Raw genomic sequence first — 20,143 nt, forward strand, 5'->3', positions numbered from 1 at the left:
ATTTTTTTGCAATTTTTTATTTATATATTCAAAAATATACGGTTTTTTGGAAAAAGGCTGTGTTAAATTATGCAGAAGGTACTGTGTAACATTTACTGAAAGTTTGAAACAAATATGTTTGGAAGATCCTTAGAAAACATGTAATTAGTATGAGAAAATAAAAGTTTTGGGAATCGAGCGACAAAGATTGGATTAACTTTTTAGTGCATTCCAGGTCCATAGGATGGATTATCTTCATCCTCTGCAAACTCCTCCTCCAGCTTCCTCTTGTTCCTCCTCCTGTTTACTCTTGCTTGTATTTCTAGACTCTTTACAGCCCTGTCTGCAGCCCGAAGGCGTTCCTTGTCTAAAGCAAGCATCGCTCGTAGCATGTTAGAACCTATCTTCATTCCCATATTTCTAAATACCTTGCACCTTACAATGTTGCCATCATTGAAAGTCGCAACAGCATCATACACACCCAAGGGAAGTGTTTCTATTCCAACAAATACAGTCTTGGGGATTCTCGACCATATAACACTATTTACACTTTCATTGGGGTTTTGAGTTTTTCCGTGAATACACTTTTTCAACAGTTCAGGTGCTGCTAAGTCTCTGAAAATAGGTTTTATCACCTCCATTATTGCATGAGGCAGACTATGCTTATGAGTGTACACTTCACCAGTTAGCAATCCTTTGTTATATTTACACCAACTGTCTTATTCTTTGGGACACAAGCTATGTTGGAGATTTTCATCGTTTTTATTGTTTACAGTAATAACACATACCTTTGGCTTTCCAACATTTCTCCTTTTCTTAAAAGCCTTCAGAGGATTTCTAATAACTTTACTTTTACTCATTATTATACTTCAACAAAACAGAGACTCAAGAAACAGAATTAATTACGAATATTTTCGAGATAACGACAGAGTAAATAAACATGAAACAATCGACAATCACACCAGCGATATATATTGAACCATCACAGGTTAGCCACAACACATACTTTATCTCACATCACTAAAATGTACCTGATGAACACGGACGTTAATAATAACACCATTTGACAGCAGTTTAACAGCGCCACAGTGGGTCACGCCCATGTAGAACACATTTTAAAAAAAAATTAAAAATAGTTGTAGTCTTCGGAATTGAATAAATTATATATCTATTAAAAGGTAATAGTCTGCAGATTCAGAAAACGCAAAAAAGTAAAAATTGAACTTTTCATGATTTTGAGCCTTTCCGGAGCCCCTTAATTTTATCCTGAGACTTAGCTATTCTATCTGCATACCGCAAACTTTTTGCCTTCCTAATAACATTTTTAAGCACCTTACAATACTGTTTGTAATGGGCTGCTGCATTTAGATTGTGACTGTTTCTAACGTTTTGATATAATTGCCACTTTGTTCTACAAGATATTCTTATCGCTCTAGTCAGCCACCCAGGCTGCCTGTTTGTGCTAGTACCCTGTTTTGAACGTTCTAACGGAAAGCAACTTTCAAAGAGCACGAGAAAAGTCTTGAGTAAAGCATTATATTTATCGTCTACTGTATCAGCGCTATAAACATCTTGCCACTCTTGTTCCTTGATAATGTTTACAAAGGTCTCTACAGCAACTGGATCAGCTTTCCTAAGCAGCTGATGACTATATTTAACACGTGTTGCAGCACAAAAATCTTTTAGAGTTAAAATTTGTGCATCATGATCTGAAAGGCCATTCACCTTTTTGCTAACAGAATGCCCTTCTAGTAATGAGGAATGAACAAAAATGTTGTCTATGGTTGTTCTACTGTTCCCTTGCACTCTCGTTGGAAATAATACGGTTTGCATAAGATTATATGAATTAAGGAGGTCTACCAGCATCCTCTTCCTTGCACAATCACTTATACAATTAATATTGAAGTCACCACATATAACTAACTTTTTGTATTTCCTATAAAGTGAACCAAGAACCTCCTCTAGCTTTAGCAAAAATGTTGTGAAATCGGAGTCTGGGGATCTATAAATAACACAGTTAGAAGTTTAGCTCCGTTAAATTTAACCACACCTGCACAACATTCAAACACCTTTTCAGTGCAGTACATTGAAACATCAATTGACTCAAATGGGATGCCGTTTTTCACATACATGGCTACTCCCCCACACCGCAAAGAGCTCCTCGAAAAGCTGTCAGCTAACCTGTATCCTGGTAAAGGAAGTCTCTGAATTATCCCCTTATTTAAGAAGTGTTCAGATATACCAATAATTTCAGAGTCAACATCTATAAGCAGTTCACTAACTTTATCTCTAATACCTTGTATATTTTGATGAAATATATTAATTCCCTCGTTACTCGGATATCTAAGCTTTGTCAAAAGTGGTTCCTTTGTTAGAGAGACTTCCCTTAAGCAGGAATACCTATCAGCTGACTTCAATCTAAAAAAGGTGCAGCTCTAACACCCACTACTGCAGGAATTTTCCCACCAACCCCACCTATGCTGTCACCTATAAGCTTTGCTAACCTCCTCTTTACATACCTGTTGAGGTGCTGGCCATGTCTAGTGAAACCCGTCCTGCTGATAGACTCCACCGACAACACTGAAATGTGACCCATGCTTTCTACTGGCAACGTTGTGTCAGGGCGAGTACGCAGTCCTTCACAGTGATCGCTCAACGTATTACGTTGTTTATGTCACGCTACCAGGCTTGATAACAACATTAAACACCAAGAGCAGTTGTAGTGATGTACCTGTCGCCGAGAATAGCAACTCTAGTCATTTGCAGACCCGCCAATAACGTGTACGTGAACGAAGTTACATTGACATCCGACCACGTCTTCTGGATGCTTCCCTTTTTATTTGGTCAGGCACTGTATTTAAAAAGTTTTGGTATTCTGATACTTTTCCGCAATTTTTTAGCAAACAATTTTTATTGCAGTCCTCCCTCAAAACTGAAACGAATAAAATAATATCTCCTTGTCGCACATAAGTAAAAATACTTACGCCAGTAAAGAGGATCAGGAAAATTATCGACTGCTGCAATTTTAATAATATTTTCCCAAAAAAGTCAAAGTATCAAACTGCAAAAAATCTCGTCATTTTTGCTTCACTTCCTTCAAGTATGTATTCAGATCTTTTCCGCCAGCTTACCCACCCTGATGACACGTACATTGTGGTTTATAAACACGCTGTCTTAAACTACTTTTGCAGAATTTATGCCATTTGTCGACTACTTACCTAATGTGAGTAGGAGAAGACTGTGTCTTCCCATCGTGGCTGCCACCAAAGTCCTTTCTCACTGAAACAAGAAAAACGATTGACTTGTTACAATCTGGCAGGAAAGCAGTAGCATAAAAGCTAATCGACGTATATCTGTGACAAAGGCACGCGATTATGGTATCGTGGAGAACAGTGTCAGACAGATCACAAGAGACTTTCCCTTTTCTGTCGTCAAGCCACATTTAAATAAAAATCTCTCTCGTCCGACACTTGCAGGATCTTCGGCGCTTTATTGTGCTGCATTTTGTGTGTGGCAGAATAAAAGCATCAAATAGATGGTGATCATCGTGTCTCCCCTTTAGTTATTTATTTTAGATCCCTCCAAGATTCCGTATTCCACCTAAGCTGAAGAAAGCAGTCGTCTTTTTCCTTTTTTTTTTTTTTTTTTTTTTTGACTTAAAAGATTCTTTTGTGTGCACTCTCATTTTCAAATGCCCTTTTCTTGATTTGCAGCGCTTCTGAAGTTTGCAGTAATTAAGTCAGGAGCTGTCACCTAGAGACACGTCCCACTTTCGAATTACTAAAAGGTTTCATTTTGAAACGGAACGATGCTCATATCTAAGGAGTAGTGGCAGCTTGTGAGTATACATTCTGGGCTATCACAAATTTTTATATTCAGATAAATATGACAATGTGAAATTAATAGCATCTGGTCTATAACAGTTATGCTTATCAAGCTACTACAGTGATTGCCAACAATAATAATAATAATAACATACACAAATTCTCTGAAAAATAAGAAGACTTGTTTTTTTGTGGAATTTTGTTCTTTTGTTCATAATTACGTACAGTTTAGGGCAAGAAAGAAACAATCAATAAGCTTTCGCTGTTCTTCGTTTCGCATTTTTGTGTAAGTGGGAGTTTTCGAGCTATTTTATTTCTTCAGACAAATGTACAAGATCTCTAACGCCTGTATTAGTTAACGAATTAACTTCTGGGCTAACAATCAGACATTCTTGCGTTTCACCCACACAGCAATTAAGCTAATTGTACAATCGTTTGTTAAATGTTCGCATAGAGCGACGCTTATTGGATTTCGTCATTTTCTCTGTCAACGTATCTGGTCTGGGAGGCCTTAGGGCCCTGCCGCACTGGGATGCCACGGCATCTCTGCTGGCAGAGACGGCCGATACAATACATTTGGCTCGATGGCGCCTCCCGCACCTGGCATCCACCTGACGCTGGCAGCAGACCCGCCGCTCCAAGCCTCTGCTGAAACACAAGGCGGCTTATGGGAGCTCCAGCAGACCTGCCACGCGCTACCTGCCGCTCACCTGTGCTCACTTTTGTTGCAGTTTTGCACGTGCGCCACCGTGGGATAGTTTCGATACTGAAGCTTTTATATGTGAAATTCAGGCGAGACCAGCAATTTTGGACACATCATCCGTGCTTTATTCGAACCGCGAACTGAAAAACACGTGTTGGGAACAAGTTGTTGGTATTTTTGGAGGAAAAGAATCGTCTTTGGAAGTGAAGAAAGAACTCGGTAAGTGCTTCAAAAACATTTTATTTTTCATTACTAAAGTTTACTGAACGTAAGTACTTTGCCACTCGAGGGGATCACGATTAACAAAATACTCTGAAAATTTGTCTCTCGCTGCAAGTGCAGATCGACCGCTTCTGCCTGAATGGCCTGCACATTCATTGTTCTCAAAACCAATTACTTCGAGTGAGTCTTCATAGACGAATCCATCTCTTGCACGTACAAAATGATGCAAAGCAAAACAAGGTCATCCACATGAGTACTAAAAGAAATCCGATAAATTTTTGGTATATGATAAATCGCACAATTGTGCATTCTCTTTCTCTGTCGACGACGCACACAAAGCACAGCTACTAGTCCCCCCGTGGCGTCCCTGCTGGCAGCCGCCAGCCGCACCGGCTGACCGCGTGCTGCCAGCACAGATGCCGTGCCATCCCAGTGCGGCATGGCCCTGGTAATTTTCTTTTATGTTAGCACAAACAGATTCAACAGAGTTCATGTTGACACTGCATACGAAACGTAAACAACTAACTTCATACACAAAACGCCGTTTGTCAAAATGATTAAGTTTATGTAGTACTGTCTACCAACATGGTCCCTTGACTAGAATACAAATGAGACGCTGAGAACTACAAGGGCCAAAAGCACGCCGTCTTCAATCCCACATTTAAGTGAATATCAGCGAAACCAGTGTGTGTGTGTGTGTGTGTGTGTGTGTGTGTGTGTGTGTGTGTGTGTGTGTGTGTGTGTGTGTGGAGCTGCAGCACAGATAAACATGACCCACAATAAGATAAACAGACGTCAGAAGCACGAATAAACGCTACGATGATGAGTTTCGAGGTTCTCAGCATCTGAAATGGATCACCGTATGATAAAATCCAGCACTTAATATGCTATATCTCTTTCAGAATCCCACAAAACAGGCTTTTCTATCACTATAGTTATAACATATACTGATGTCCGATCTAATTTTACTATACAGGGTGGTCCATTGACAGTGACCAGGCCAAATATCTCACGAAATAAGTGTCAAACGAAAAAACTACAAAGAACGAAACTTGTCTAGCTTGAAGGGGGAAACCAGATGGCGCTATGGGTGGCCCGCTGGAGGGCGCTGCCATAGGTCAAACGGATATAAACTGCGTTTTTTTTTAATAGGAACCGCTATTTTTATTACATATTCGTGTAGTACGTAAAGAAATATCAATGTTTTAGTTGGAACACTTTTTTCGCTTTGTGATAGATGGCGCTGTAATAGTCACAAAAATATGCCTCACAATTTTAGACGAACAGTTGGTAACAGGTAGGTTTCTTAAATTAAAATACAAAACGTAGATACGTTTGAACATTTTATTTCGGTTGTTCCAATGTGATACATGTACCTTTGTAAACTTATCATTTCTGAGAACGCATGCTGTTACAGCGTGATTACCTGTAATTATCACATTAATAATAAATAATAATATATAATATAATATAATATAATATAATATAATATAATATAATATAATATAATACATAAATAATAAATAATAATAAATAATAAATAATAAGTGCTCAAAATGATGTCCGTCAACCTCAGTGCATTTGGCAATACGTGTAACGACATTCCTCTCAACAGCGAGTAGTTCGCCTTCCGTAATGTTCGCACATGCATTGACAATGCGCTGACGCATGTTGTTAGGCGTTGTCGGTGGATCACGATAGCAAATATCCTTCAACTTTCCCCACAGAAAGAAATCCGGGGGCGTCAGATCCGCTGAACGTGCGGGCCATGGTATGGTGCTTCGACGACCAATCCACCTGTCATGAAAGATGCTATTCAATACCGCTTCGACCACACGCGAGCTATGTGCCGGACATCCATCATGTTGGAAGTACATCGCCATTCTGTCATGCAGTGAAACATCTTGTAACAACATCGGTAGACATTACGTAGGAAATCAGCATACATTGCGCCATTTAGATTGCCATCGATAAAATGGGGGCCAATTATCCTTCCTCCCATAACGCCACACCATACATTAACCCGCCAAGGTCGCTGATGTTCCACCTGTCGCAGCCATCGTGGATTTTCCGTTGCCCAATAGTGCATATTATGCCGGTTTACGTTACCAAATAAAAATGGCTCTGAGCACTATGGGTCTTAACATCTATGGTCATCAGTCCCCTAGAACTTAGAACTACTTAAACCTAACTAACCTAAGGACATCACACAACACCCAGTCATCACGGGGCAGAGAAAATCCCTGACCCCGCCGGGAATCGAACCCGGGAACCCGGGCGTGGGAAGCGAGAACGCTACCGCACGACCACGAGCTGCGGGCCGGTTTACGTTACCACTGTTGATAAATGACGCTTCGTCGCTAAATAGAACGCGTGCAAGATATCTGTCATCGTCCCGTAATTTCTCTTGTGCCCAGTGGCAGAACTGTACACGATGTTCAAAGTCGTCGCCATGCAATTCCTGGTTCATAGAAATGTGGTACGGGTGCAATCGATGTTGACGCAGCATTCTCAACACCGACATTTTTGAGATTCCCGATTCTCGCGCAATTTGTTTGCTACTGATGTGCGGATTAGCCGCGACAGCAGCTAAAACACCTACTTGAGTATCATCATTTCTTGCAGGTCGTGGTTGACGTTTCACATGTGGCTGAACACTTCCTGTTTCCTTAAATAACGTAACTATCCGGCGGACGGTCCGGACACTTGGATGATGTCGTCCAGGATACCGAGCAGCATGCATAGCACACGCCCGTTGGGCATTTTTATCACAATAGCCATACATTAACACGATATCGAGCTTTTCCGCAGTTAGTAAACGGTCCATTTTAACACGGGTAATGTATCACGAAGCAAATACCGTCCGCACTGGCGAAATGTTACGTGATACCACGTACTTAAACATTTGTCACTATTAGAGCGCCATCTATCACAAAGCGAAAAAAGTGGTCCAACTAAAACATTCATGTATCTTTACGTACTACACGAATATGTAATAAAAATAGGGGTTCCTATTTTAAAAAACGCCGTTGATATCCGTTTGACCTATGGCAACGCCATCTAGCGGGCCAACCATAGCGCCATCTGGTTTGCCCCTTCAATCTAGACAAGTTTCGTTCTTTGTAGTTTTTTCGTTTGGCGCTTATTTCGTGAGATATTTGGCCCGGTCACGATCAATGGACCACCCTGTATAATGTGTGAATTGGCATGTCTGAGCAGTGGCTACAGTCTAGCGGGATTTATTCCAAACATACGGGGATAAAAGTCTGCTGCGGTGTGCAGCCACCTGGTGGCATTGACATAAACTTATAGTTGAGTCGTAAGGGGTAGATGTGCACGCCGTTAACTATGCACGTTGTTTATCTGTTTATCAAATCCACAATTATGTATTTGGCCCGTAAGACGATTACTTCATGTCAGTTGCACATGCGAAAAAGCGCCTTAAAACGTGCACAACTGAAGGTGTGATCGTGGCCCTGATGCCGAGTTTCACAGAGGCTAGAGCTGTAGCATTGTAATATAGCGCGGTAGATTTGCCGCCGTGTATTCCAGATTACCGCATGTACATTACATTTAACAGGGTTCAAAGAAAAATAACAATAAATCCGCAAGGTAAGTGCCAAAATTTAGGGTGTTCACGTGCTCTTGAACTCTTACACAACAGCCGCCACTGCTAAGGAGACAGGAAGTGTTTGTGTTAGGTGCTGTGGTTATGCTCAGAAATGACATGCAGGTGGATGCTGAAGTGTAAAGCTGGCCAGCCAGGCTGGCCAATGGTTTCAAGAGATGTAACAGCCCTTTTGAATGGGCAGGTGGAATGCGACCCTACGGATGTGACCGACGGGCCGGCAGCGGGTGTAGCTGTTGATCCCCCTGAGATGGGAGTCAACAGTCCAGCCGGCCTTGCGCGCCTATGATATAGTGGAGTCCGCCAAAAACTGACCCAACGAATCGCAGCTCATCATTTAAATTGTGTATGTCCTGTTTAATGCAAAAACTGCTTCCAAAATTCGAGACTTAACGGCAAGGAAAGTGGATCTCCCACCGAGTCATCTGGCATTATTACTCTTTCAGAATCGCAGTTATTATAAAAAGACATTAAATGGTAAAGTAGTGTGGAAGGAGGTACTGACATCTGATGGGTTAGCGCGAACATTCGTCAGGCAAGCCAGCCTGGAAACGATACCAAACGGAAAATATAGTTCGTCCTGGTCACTCTTAAGTGATGGCCACACAAGACTTCTGCCTCAGCACTCGGAAACTGTAGGATATGTTTGATTATAATGGTACGCAACATTGGTCAGACGTTGCGTGTTACTTACCTTGCTCCACTGGCGTCGGTTTTCCCCTATCCAGGAAGAATTCGTGACGTGTCCGTTTTAGTGCAAACAATTTTGTGATATAGAATGGTGGGAAAAATTAAGGACGAAATTAACTATCGCGTAACTTGTTACTGCCAAATGAAATAGTTCGATGAAACTTGGACCACACTCTAACAACCCTACCACAACAAAGGTCAAAATTTAATAATGATTGTGTTGTTGCTCACGCTGCTAAATACTGCATTTTCGGGCAACAACAAAGTTATTATGTGGCAGGTGTCATTATAGCACAGTTAATAAAGTCATTTCATGTAATAATGAATAAACTAGGCACTCATCTTTTCGTGTTTCCCACGCTGGTCTCGTTGCAAAATCATGACTCAATCGTCGAAAATCTAGTTGGTGATGATTCCAAGCTCGGATTCAAAGAGGCCTAGGTTTTATTCTGCTATATTCAAAAGTTTTATAGATGTGTTTCACAAACCATTCTTGAAGATTAAACCTTTGAAAGTTAGCACAATGGTGATGTAAAAAAATAATCACCACTCCGAATTTAAGTTACACTTCCTTTTTATTGCTTTTGCTGCAGTATCACGTAACACACAAAACATTACTTCACAATACAAAACATACTTGAAAACATCTTCCTCACATTTTATAAGCTAACTACAATATGCGTGTTTCCAACATGACGTCCAAGACTTGACTTTCTCAAGGTCCGACTCTCTAACTAATAACCGCTTACGCGCCCAGAAATCAAGAGTTACAAATACGTCAAAGATCATAGTGACAATAGAAAGAATACACATAAGAATAATATCATTACAATATAAACATATCGATGTATCAAAGTACCTCTACATTAATGAAATCAAATCTGAATGTTGTCTCAGAAATATGTCAGCTACTTTACAGAAACACAGTAGAATATTGCTGGTATCGAGAGGTCGAGTCGAGGTGCCGTAATGGTTACGTAATTCAAGTACCATTACAACACGTAGAAAGTACTGCTACAGTTCAGTGGATAAGGTAACTGAAAGAAATACATAATGAGACGGACAGAAATGGCACTTTTATTCAAAGACAATAATTACACTGAAGTAACAACGATTCGTGATGGTCCCTCGGACATTACAAAAGCCACGACACGGTTCGCAATAGGGCGTGTGACCGCCACAAACGAGAATGCAACGTGATCCAAAGCTCGGTAAGGAGGTCTTGTTGTAGGGCGTCCCATTCCTGCAGTACGTCTCCCCAACACATACAAGAGCTCGATGATATTAAAGAAGGAGGAATCGGCAGGCCAGTCCATTCGCTGAATATCCCCTAGTTCCAAGAGATCCTCCACCTGCACCGTTAGATGCGGTCGAGCACTGTCATCCATAAAAATGAAGTTAGGGCCGAATGCATCCCTGAGAAAATGCACATAGGGAAAGAATACCGTGTCACAATAATGTTGACGTGTGTCGCATTCAAAGATCTGGAGGTCTGTACACCCACGCAGCTTTATGTCTCCCCACACCATAAGACATGGGCCACCAAAAGGATCATGTTCGACAATGTTCCTTGGTGCATTACGTGTCCGCATCTCTCGCCTTATATGGCTGGGTCCAGCACTGTCGAAAGTGGGGTAGGCATAAGGTTGCGTGGGCGTACTTACACTGACACTGTGTTCCTTCCCCATGCGCATCTTTTCAAGGGTGCATTCGGCCCTGACTTCATTATCATGAGAGATAGTGTCCGATCTCGAGCGTCCAGCAGCTGTCAAGCACCCTGGTGGAGGCCGCCTTGCCACAAGAACTCCTCACCAACCTTGTGCTCATCATGGAAGCACGTCGCACAGCATGTTTTGTCCACCATGATGATCACACACCCTATTAAAAACCGTGGCCCGGCTTTTGTAGTGTCCAGGGGACCACCGTGAATCACTGTGACCTCAGTATGAGTGTTGGCTTTGAATAAAAGAGTCATTTCTGTTCGTCTCATTGCATATTTCCTTCAGTTGCCTTCTGTATTGTACTGTAGCAGTTCTTTCTATGTATGGTCCAAGTCTAATCGAGCTACGTTACTTAGCAGCGACAAATCGTGCTAAATTTACCTTCGTCCTTAAGTCTGACACACCAGCGTGTGAAAAGTGCTTTCGAAAATTTAATTTAAAATGTATTGTCGGTGAGGTGTGATAATTGCAATTAAAAACTTTGTTTACTACTGGTTAGGATCCCGGCAGATACCGTGATGTTTTAGGTGTAGGAAGGTCTATTCGTTCGTCGGCGAACTTTCTTGCGTGACAAAATACTGTCATATTTGAATTGCTAATTACTACGAGACTAATTATGCGTAAACAGTGGTTGAACCCACAACGGATAGACCATGTCTGTACTTGCTTGTCGTGCAATATTTGTTTGCCTGTGACATCATCGTACCAGTGTAAGCCCATTCGTGTGATTGTTACGAATTAGTTTTGTATAAATTTGTAGATTTGTATAGCGTGGAAACATGTATAGGTAGGACACTGATTGGGATGTCACTGTGACGAGCTTGCATCCGAAGTAAAATAATAAAAATATTCGCTGGAATGTAAATGAAAATCGGTATTAAATTGAAAATTACAAAATACTGAAGTTTGTCGTCTCCTATGACGCGTAAATATCCTCGGAATTACAGAAAACGCAAGTGAGAGGAAAGTTCGCGTCAAAAGGAATCCTAAAAATCTAAAAAGGATAGTTCTGAGCGAATTCGATGGCTACGGCAGCATCGAAAAGGAAGTGGATTCCATGCAGTGTATGTTACTTTAGCTACCACAGACCGCTGTTACATGCTATAAAATTGTGATTTATCTATTCTGTTAGCATTATACTACACTTTGAGACTATTGTATTAAACAGACTGATAATTAAATTACAAATGAAATAAGGTATGGGATGGCGATATGCACACATACAGAAGGTGGTAGTATCGCGTACACAAGGTATAAAAGAGCACTGCTTTAGCGCAGCTGTCATTTGTACTCAGGTGATTCACGTGAAAAGGTTCCGACGTGATTATGGCCACCGATGGGAATTAATGGACTCTGAATGCGGAATGGTAGTTGGAGTTAAACGCATGGGAAATTCCATTTCGGAAAGCGTTAGGGAATTCAATATTCCGAAGTCCACAGTGTCAAGAGTGTGCCGAAAATACCGTATTTCAGGCATTACGTCAAAGCCCGGAGAACGCAGTGACCGACTGCCTTCACTTAACGACTGAGAGCAGCGGCGTTTGCGTAGAGTTGTCAGTGGTAACGGAGAAGCAGCACTGTATGAAATAACCTCATAACTCAATGTGGAACGTACTACGACAAACGTATCCATTTGGACAGTGTGGCGAAATGGGCTTTAATGGGCTATGGCAGCAGACATCATACGCGACTGCCTTTGCTAACAGCACGACACCGCCTGCAACGCCTCTCCTGGACTCGTGACCATGTCGTTTCCACCCTAGACGACTGGAAAACCGTGGTCTGGTCAGGTGAGTTCCTATTTCACTTGGTAAGAGCTGATGGATTATTCGAGTGTGACGCAGACCCTACGAAGCCATGGACTCGTGTTGTCGACAAGGCATTGTGCAAGCTGAACGTGGCTCCAAAATCGTGTGAGCTGTGTTTACATGTAATGGACTGGGTTCTTTGGTCCAACACAACCGATCACTGACTGGAAATGGTTATGTTCGGCCATTTGTGAACTCCATATTCCCAAACAACGAAGTCATGTCACCGGGCTACAATAGTTCGCAACTGGTTTGAAGAACATTCTGGATAGTTCGAGCGAATGATTTGGCGATCCAGATCGCTCGACGTAAATCCCATCGAATATTTATGGGACATAATAGAGGAGTCAGCCCGTGCACAAAATTCTCCACCGGAAAGTCTTTTGCGATTATGTACGGCTATAGAGACAGCATGGCTCAATATTACTGAGTTCCTGCCTCGTCGAATTGCTGCGCTATTCTGGGCAAAAGGAGGTCCGACACGGTATTTGTAGGCAGCCCATGACTTTTCTCACCTCAGTGTATTAATATCAAACAGTTGTTGTAATTTTGTCCCTATGTTTTTACGAAATGTTTATGGTGTATATTCGAACTGGGCACACGGCGTTTTTTATTAGATCCTTTTGATGGCGTTGCCCATGGTATCACAGTGTTGGAGGCAGGGTACAGAGGTGAAGGTACAGCTGTGCTTGAGCAGTTAAAAGCAGATCTCAGTCTGCTGACTTCCGCAAGTTATGGAACCTGTACGCTCAAGGGCATTTCAGCAACAGTATATTAAACTCCTAATGCGCAAACCTCATACTGTTGCACCTTCATTGCGGGACGCCAGGAGTCCTTTTCTCCACTAACAAAGCTTCCTTACACATATGTGATACTGTACAGCGATGTAAAGTACGTACACAGGCAGGGGCGAGGGTCCCTCAATGTTGCGGCACGTCGCACACCTGTTTTCCTTCACACTTTCCATAATGCGATAACTTTCTGTTGAGCCATATGATGAAGGAAGCGTCTTCGAGGGTGGCGTTCTTCTTATGAGACTCTCTGTATGACAGAGTGATGTAGACAGTCTTCTGAAAGTACTGCAACACTCTTCCACTATCAGACTACGCAAAAAAATCTGGAAACACTCGTCGCACTCATTACTTCCATTGCAACCTCTACTGACGCCTACTGCTGAATAAAGATGGTAAAACCAAGAGAAGCAGCTTGTGCTGTTGGATACAGTACATGTATAGAAGATCTAAACATACTCTGAAGCACTTTCTAACTTGTCCATCAAGTTCATCATAATCAACAAGCAAATTAATCGCCAGGTAAAGTCCTGTCACTGCTCTCGTGAGTAATTCATTGTACCTATCGTTAATGAGAAGGAAAATCAATGAGTCAGTAAAGCTATTCTTAAACGTGACTACACAAGTAAAAGTTTGCGCCAACACGTCGCATCCTGGACCAGCTCACAAGATATTGTATAATTTTTAAGTAATTATAAATCTCAACGCCACATAAGCTGTTATTTTATTTCACAAATGTCGCAGTCGCCTTCCTCACTGTAAGGCGATTAATTCGGATGACTGAGAAAGTGAAACAGAGAGAAGTGAGAAAATTAAGAGAGTGAAAAGCTGTATAGTGACCGGAATTAGGGGAAAAAGTGACAGAAGTTTAAAGCCCAGGATATAAGAGTGGAAGATATAGTGCTGTTAGAGAAGGGTAGGGGAAAGAATCCGTCGTCGACTTATCGAAAGAACTATTCCGACATTGACCATAAATGATTGAGGAAAGCATGGAAACTTAAATCAGAATATCTGGAGGGGAATATGAAACTTGCTGCCGGCCGAAGTGGCCGTGCGGTTAAAGGCGCTGCAGTCTGGAACCGCAAGACCGCTACGGTCGCAGGTTCGAATCCTGCCTCGGGCATGGATGTTTGTGATGTCCTTAGGTTAGTTAGGTTTAACTAGTTCTAAGTTCTAGGGGACTAATGACCTCAGCAGTTGAGTCCCATAGTGCTCAGAGCCATTTGAACCATTTTTTTTTTTTTTTGAAACTTGCTCCTCCCGAACGCTCATGGTGACGGTCACTGATAACAAACATTGCTTCAGAAAACAAAAAGATTTAAATTGGCTTGCATAAAGCTACACGTTAAAAGGAAACTGTAATGTTGGTGTTTATTACACTACCATTATCTTGTTGTGTGCATTACATCTGCTGATCTGCACCGAACTACCTCCGGTATAGAGGTCACCGAAGACGCCTGCAGCCCCATGTGACATGCTTACGGGAGTGCCCTTGGAGAACCCACGCCGTAGCACGACAATAAATAAAAAACACTGCACAGAAAATTTCAAAAAGAAATCTAGTGAAGGAAATTAGCTAGATAAAGCGTGACGATCCTCCAACATGGATAAAATGGTGTCAGTGGTGGATAGTTACGAAGAACCTCACCATTAACTTCATTCTCCACCATGTGTGACATGATGAAAAGTTGCAGAGCAACTTCAGACGAAACTGTGTAGAGGAACGAGGATGAATTTTGCTCGAGAAGGGACTGAAGAAGTTTTGGTGGTACGTCTGATCGTGGCACAGAACATATTTCGGCTGTGGGCCTGCATCCTGAACGTCTTCAAGCTTAGAAACTTAACAAGAGGCATACCTCTTGTAGCATTTTGTACTGTTGCTTAGATAGAATGTACATACTAGAATCTACTATTTACTTTACCTATTTTTTCTTTTCTTTTCTTTTTAGTAAAGAGATGTATTCCTGAATCATATCACAGGTTTGATTCCTATTGGGAAGGATGGAGTTACAAGTCTCCTTTAAATTTTGATGTTTTACGTTTTCCATAGCTTCTCTAAATCATTTCACACAACCTGCTAAACTACTACGTCTTATTTTCTCCCTCATTAAAGTCCAGCAACTCTAGGGCTTCGTTTCTTCGCTGTTGATGGGACGTTGAAATGAGTTATCACACGTGATGTTCAATTTATGTGTGACATATGGCTTCTGGCGTTTAGGCTATGGTTTCAGCACCAGTTTTCCACGTGCTGTTTAGTATACTGTTGCAAGGTACATCGTCTCTACCTATCCACATAGGAGGAATAATTCTTTAGCCTTAATTACTTCGAAAACAGAATACTTCGAGCTGTTGACTATAACAAGAACAGCCGAAATATTTATCAGTATCCGTAGAACTGCCAGCGCTGTCAACGCCTTCGGTGAAGTTAAGGATCGTTTAGTGGAGTCGAAATGGAGAATGAAGCATGTTCCGTGATTCATTTCAGATTTTCCTATGACCTCTAAAACCAGTCTTCCTCATTAATCATTAAACCTTGAAAAAAATACGCAATAATGTGCACATAGGCCATAGAAATTCATTAACATGAAAAATCTCTGAATAGAAATGGATCAAGATTCAAATTATGTGAAGTTTGACCTCAATGTCACGTAAAGAAATAAGCTCTAGAATGCACTGTGCCTCTACCTGGCGAATTTTGACAGCGTTCCGATGATGTCACGGCGCGGTGACTATGAATGTAGACGGAGAGTTCAGTTGTCTAGCTTTTAGAAGCAGTTAAAGGAGGTGGATTTATTTAAACATCTGTCTGCACGGCCTTTAATGATGTCTTCTGTAGCAGCAGACGACATTCCTGGCAGACGATTGTAACTGAGTCCCAAGTATTAACCCAGAAACCACGTCACAGAAAAGTTGCTTACTTTCTTGGCATTTCATTTCTTAAATTTATAGTAATTTTGGTGAATATAAAAACGATATTTTTGTGTGACCTTTTCTTCCAAGATCGTGCAAAGCTGCCCTTATCGCTGGAGGAAGACAGTCTCAAGACTCGCCTGCAGCAAAATGCCAAGAGAGAGGAGGACGTTAACCATTGTTTATGATGACGTGAGCTGCGACGCGCCTCTCCTACAAGACACTCAGTCATAGCTGCCTGCAGAGTGAACACTTAGTTGCACACTGAGCAAATATGAACGACAAGTGTGTGAAGGACGCTAGCACAGGCGCTGTGACCTACAGTGAATGCCGCACCAGGACCGAACGGTACATCGCCAATAATAAACGCAAAGCATCACTGTCTGAAAAGTTCACATGTTCGTCGAACCTGCAGAAACGTTCACTACTTACCGTCGTGTAGGTAATAATTGGCCCGGCACCCAGTTACCAAACTGAGAGTCTGTGACCTAAGCTCCGAGTTGTTTTATGAACTGAGGAAGCAAGACTTATGTCAATAATAATGGAAGTAAATTGCTGGTCTGAGTCTGCAGTTTCAATCACCGCTTTAAATAGGGCCATCTAGATCGCTTAAGAATTTTTTTAATCATTCCATTTCATGTAACATTGTTTGGCTCTTGCTATCTTCAGACTCAACATACAACTTACGAAGTAAAGTTGAGTCTACGATAAACCCTATGCCAAAGCCTATGACTTGAAAGGTTGCTGTGACAAGGCATATTCTGTGTACTGACTTAACACTGTAATTTTTTCTCCAAAAAGTGTAAGTACTGGCGACCCTTTTAAAAGGAATCCAGCTCATTTCGTACACTTATTTTGTAGGGTGTGTTTGTTACTATGCCAACGATCTTGCCGCAGTGGTAACACCGGTTGCTGTCAGATCACCGAAGTTAAGCGCTGTTGGGCTGGGCTAGAACTTGGATGGGTGCCCATCCGGTCTGTCGAGCGCTGTTGGCAAGCGGAGTGCACTCAGCCCTTGTGAGGCAAACTGAGAGGCAAACTGAGCAGCTACTTGATCGAGAGGTAGCGGCTCCGGTCACGCAAACTGACAATGGCTGCGAGAGCGGTGTGCTGACCACGTGCCCCTCCATATCCGCAGCCAGTGACGCCTGTGGGCTGAGGATGACACGGCGGCCGGACGGTACCGTTGACCCTTGGGACGGAGTTTAGTTTAGTTTATTTGTTACTATGTATCACGAGTACGAAACGCATTATTCCTATTGATTACTTTGAGAACGGTTCGCCCCAGGTTGCTGAGTGGTCAGCGCGACAGAACGTCAATCCTAAGGGTCCGGGTTCGATTCCCGACTGGGTCGGAGATTTTCTTTTCTCAGGGACTGGGTGTTGTGTTGTCCTAATCATCATAATCTCATCCCCATCGACGCGCAAGTCGCCGAAGTGGCGTCAAATCGAAAGACTTGCACCCGGCGAAAGGTCTACCCGACGGGAGGCCCAAGTCACACGACATTTATTTCTTTTTACTTTGAGAACTGTAAAACAATCACTGGCAAATACACTGACCGATAGAAAAGGTGTAGCAACCAGAATACGAGGTCGGGTGTCAATGTGACTCGGTACATTTACACACCGCTGGCGGGATTGTAAATGATCAGAGCTGCATTTGTCTGGGACAGGCGGAACGGCCAGCAGAGTGTATTAGTGTTGATCGTGTATAATGTCGTTACCACACCTAGTACGGTATACAAGAGGCGTGAACAGGGTCAGAAGATGAGTGATTACTGTGAAGGATAGGAGATGCCGCGTACACGCGTGAGACAGCGTTATCAGTACCCTACAGAGTTTCAAAGGGGCTAATTGTGGGCCTTCGATCGGCCGGCTGATCGAGCCGTGTAATACCCAGATGTGTGCAGCATCTGGATGTGACAGCGGCCTTATGTTGGAGTGCATGGGAACGTCAGGACGGGCAGACTGGTCGTCAAGGTTTTGGTGCATCAGGTAAAGTTGTTTCACAGAGGAAGACTGCACTGTAGTTCCTTCTCTAGATTGTCGCACAGATGACAAAATGGTAGATATCGAAATAGACGACAGAGGGATAGAGAAACAATTAAAATCGCTCAAAAGAGGAAAGGCCGCTGGACCTGATGGGATACCAGTTCGATTTTACACAGAGTACGCGAAGGAACTTGCCCCCCTTCTTGCAGCGGTGTACCGTAGGTCTCTAGAAGAGCGTAGCGTTCCAAAGGATTGGAAAAGGGCACAGGTCATCCCCGTTTTCAAGATGGGACGTCGAACAGATGTGCAGAACTATAGACCTATATCTCTGACGTCGATCAGTTGTAGAATTTTGAACACGTATTATGTTCGAGTATAATGACTTTTCTGGAGACTAGAAATCTACTCTATAGGAATAAGCATGGGTTTCGAAAAAGACGGTCGTGTGAAACGCAGCTCGCGCTATTAGTCCACGAGACTCATAGGGCCATAGACACGGGTTCACAGGTAGATGCCGTGTTTCTTGACTTCCGCAAGGCGTTCGATACAGTTCCCCACAGTCGTTTAATGAACAAAGTAAGAGCGTATGGACTATCAGACCAATTGCGTGATTGGATTGAGGAGTTCCTAGATAACAGAACGCCACATGTCATTCTCAATAGAGAGAAGTCTTCCGAAGTAAGAGTGATTTCAGGTGTGCCGCAGGGGAGTGTCATAGGACCGTTGCTATTCACAATATACATAAATGACCTGGTGGATGACATCGGAAGTTCACTGAGGCTTTTTGCAGATGATGCTGTGGTATATCGAGAGGTTGCAACAATGGAAAATTGCACTGAAATGCAGGAGGATCTGCAGCGAATTGACGCATGGTGCAGGAATGGCAATTGAATCTCAATGTAGACAAGTGTAATGTGCTGCGAATACATAGAAAGATAGATCCCTTATCATTTAGCTACAAAATAGCAGGTCAGCAGCTGGAAGCAGTTAATTCCATAAATTATCTGGGAGTACGCATTAGGAGTGATTTAAAATGGAATGATCATATAAAGTTGATCGTCGGTAAAGCAGATGCCAGACTGAGATTCATTGGAAGAATCCTAAGGAAATGCAATCCGGAAACAAAGGAAGTAGGTTACAGTACGCTTGTTCGCCCACTGCTTGAATACTGCTCAGCAGTGTGGGATCCGTACCAGATAGGGTTGATAGAAGAGATAGAGAAGATCCAACGGAGAGCAGCACGCTTCGTTACAGGATCATTTAGTAATCGCGAAAGCGTTACGGAGATGATAGATAAACTCCAGTGGAAGACTCTGCAGGAGAGACGCTCAGTAACTCGGTACGGGCTTTTGTTAAAGTTTCGAGAACATACCTTCTCCGAAGATGCAAGCAGTATATTGCTCCCTCCTACGTATATCTCGCGAAGAGACCATGAGGATAAAATCAGAGAGATTAGAGCCCACACAGAAGCATACCGACAATCCTTCTTTCCACGAACAATACGAGACTGGGATAGAAGGGAGAACCGATTGAGGTACTCAGGTTACCCTCCGCCACACACCATCAGATGGCTTGCGGAGTATGGATGTAGATGTAGATGTAGAAATGGTAACTCTTCACTTCTGCGCCTGCCGTCCGATAATACGTAATGGAGTCACTGCAACATTCTGTGTCATCCAGCAGTGGTAGTCAGAGAATAGCAGCAGTCTGCCTAGGAAATTACGTTCCCATCGTAGGCTGCCTTTAACGGCACAACACAAACGACTGCGTCTGTAATCGGGGAGCACGGACTGCTAATGAGTGATGTCGCATTTTTTAAGTGACTAATCGCGGTTCTGTACTACCGCCGGCGAGTACAGCGGCGGCATGAGGAGA

At 42.6% G+C, this 20,143-nt stretch overlaps 1 protein-coding gene across 1 annotated transcript in view; it reads right to left on the reverse strand.

The window, feature by feature from the left end:
• The window catches only part of LOC126249081 (mucin-17-like), a 267,758-nt gene that overhangs the window by 95,146 nt on the left and 152,469 nt on the right, over positions 1–20,143 (reverse strand). Inside the window, exon 2 of the mRNA XM_049950732.1 lies at positions 3,198–3,258. Within this exon, the coding sequence (XP_049806689.1) occupies positions 3,198–3,231 (34 nt within the window). The 5' untranslated portion in view covers positions 3,232–3,258. The remainder of the gene's footprint in view (positions 1–3,197; positions 3,259–20,143) is intronic.

This window comes from Schistocerca nitens, chromosome 3 (assembly GCF_023898315.1).
Source record: "Schistocerca nitens isolate TAMUIC-IGC-003100 chromosome 3, iqSchNite1.1, whole genome shotgun sequence".
In the NCBI taxonomy this organism is placed as follows: Eukaryota; Metazoa; Arthropoda; class Insecta; order Orthoptera; family Acrididae; genus Schistocerca; species Schistocerca nitens.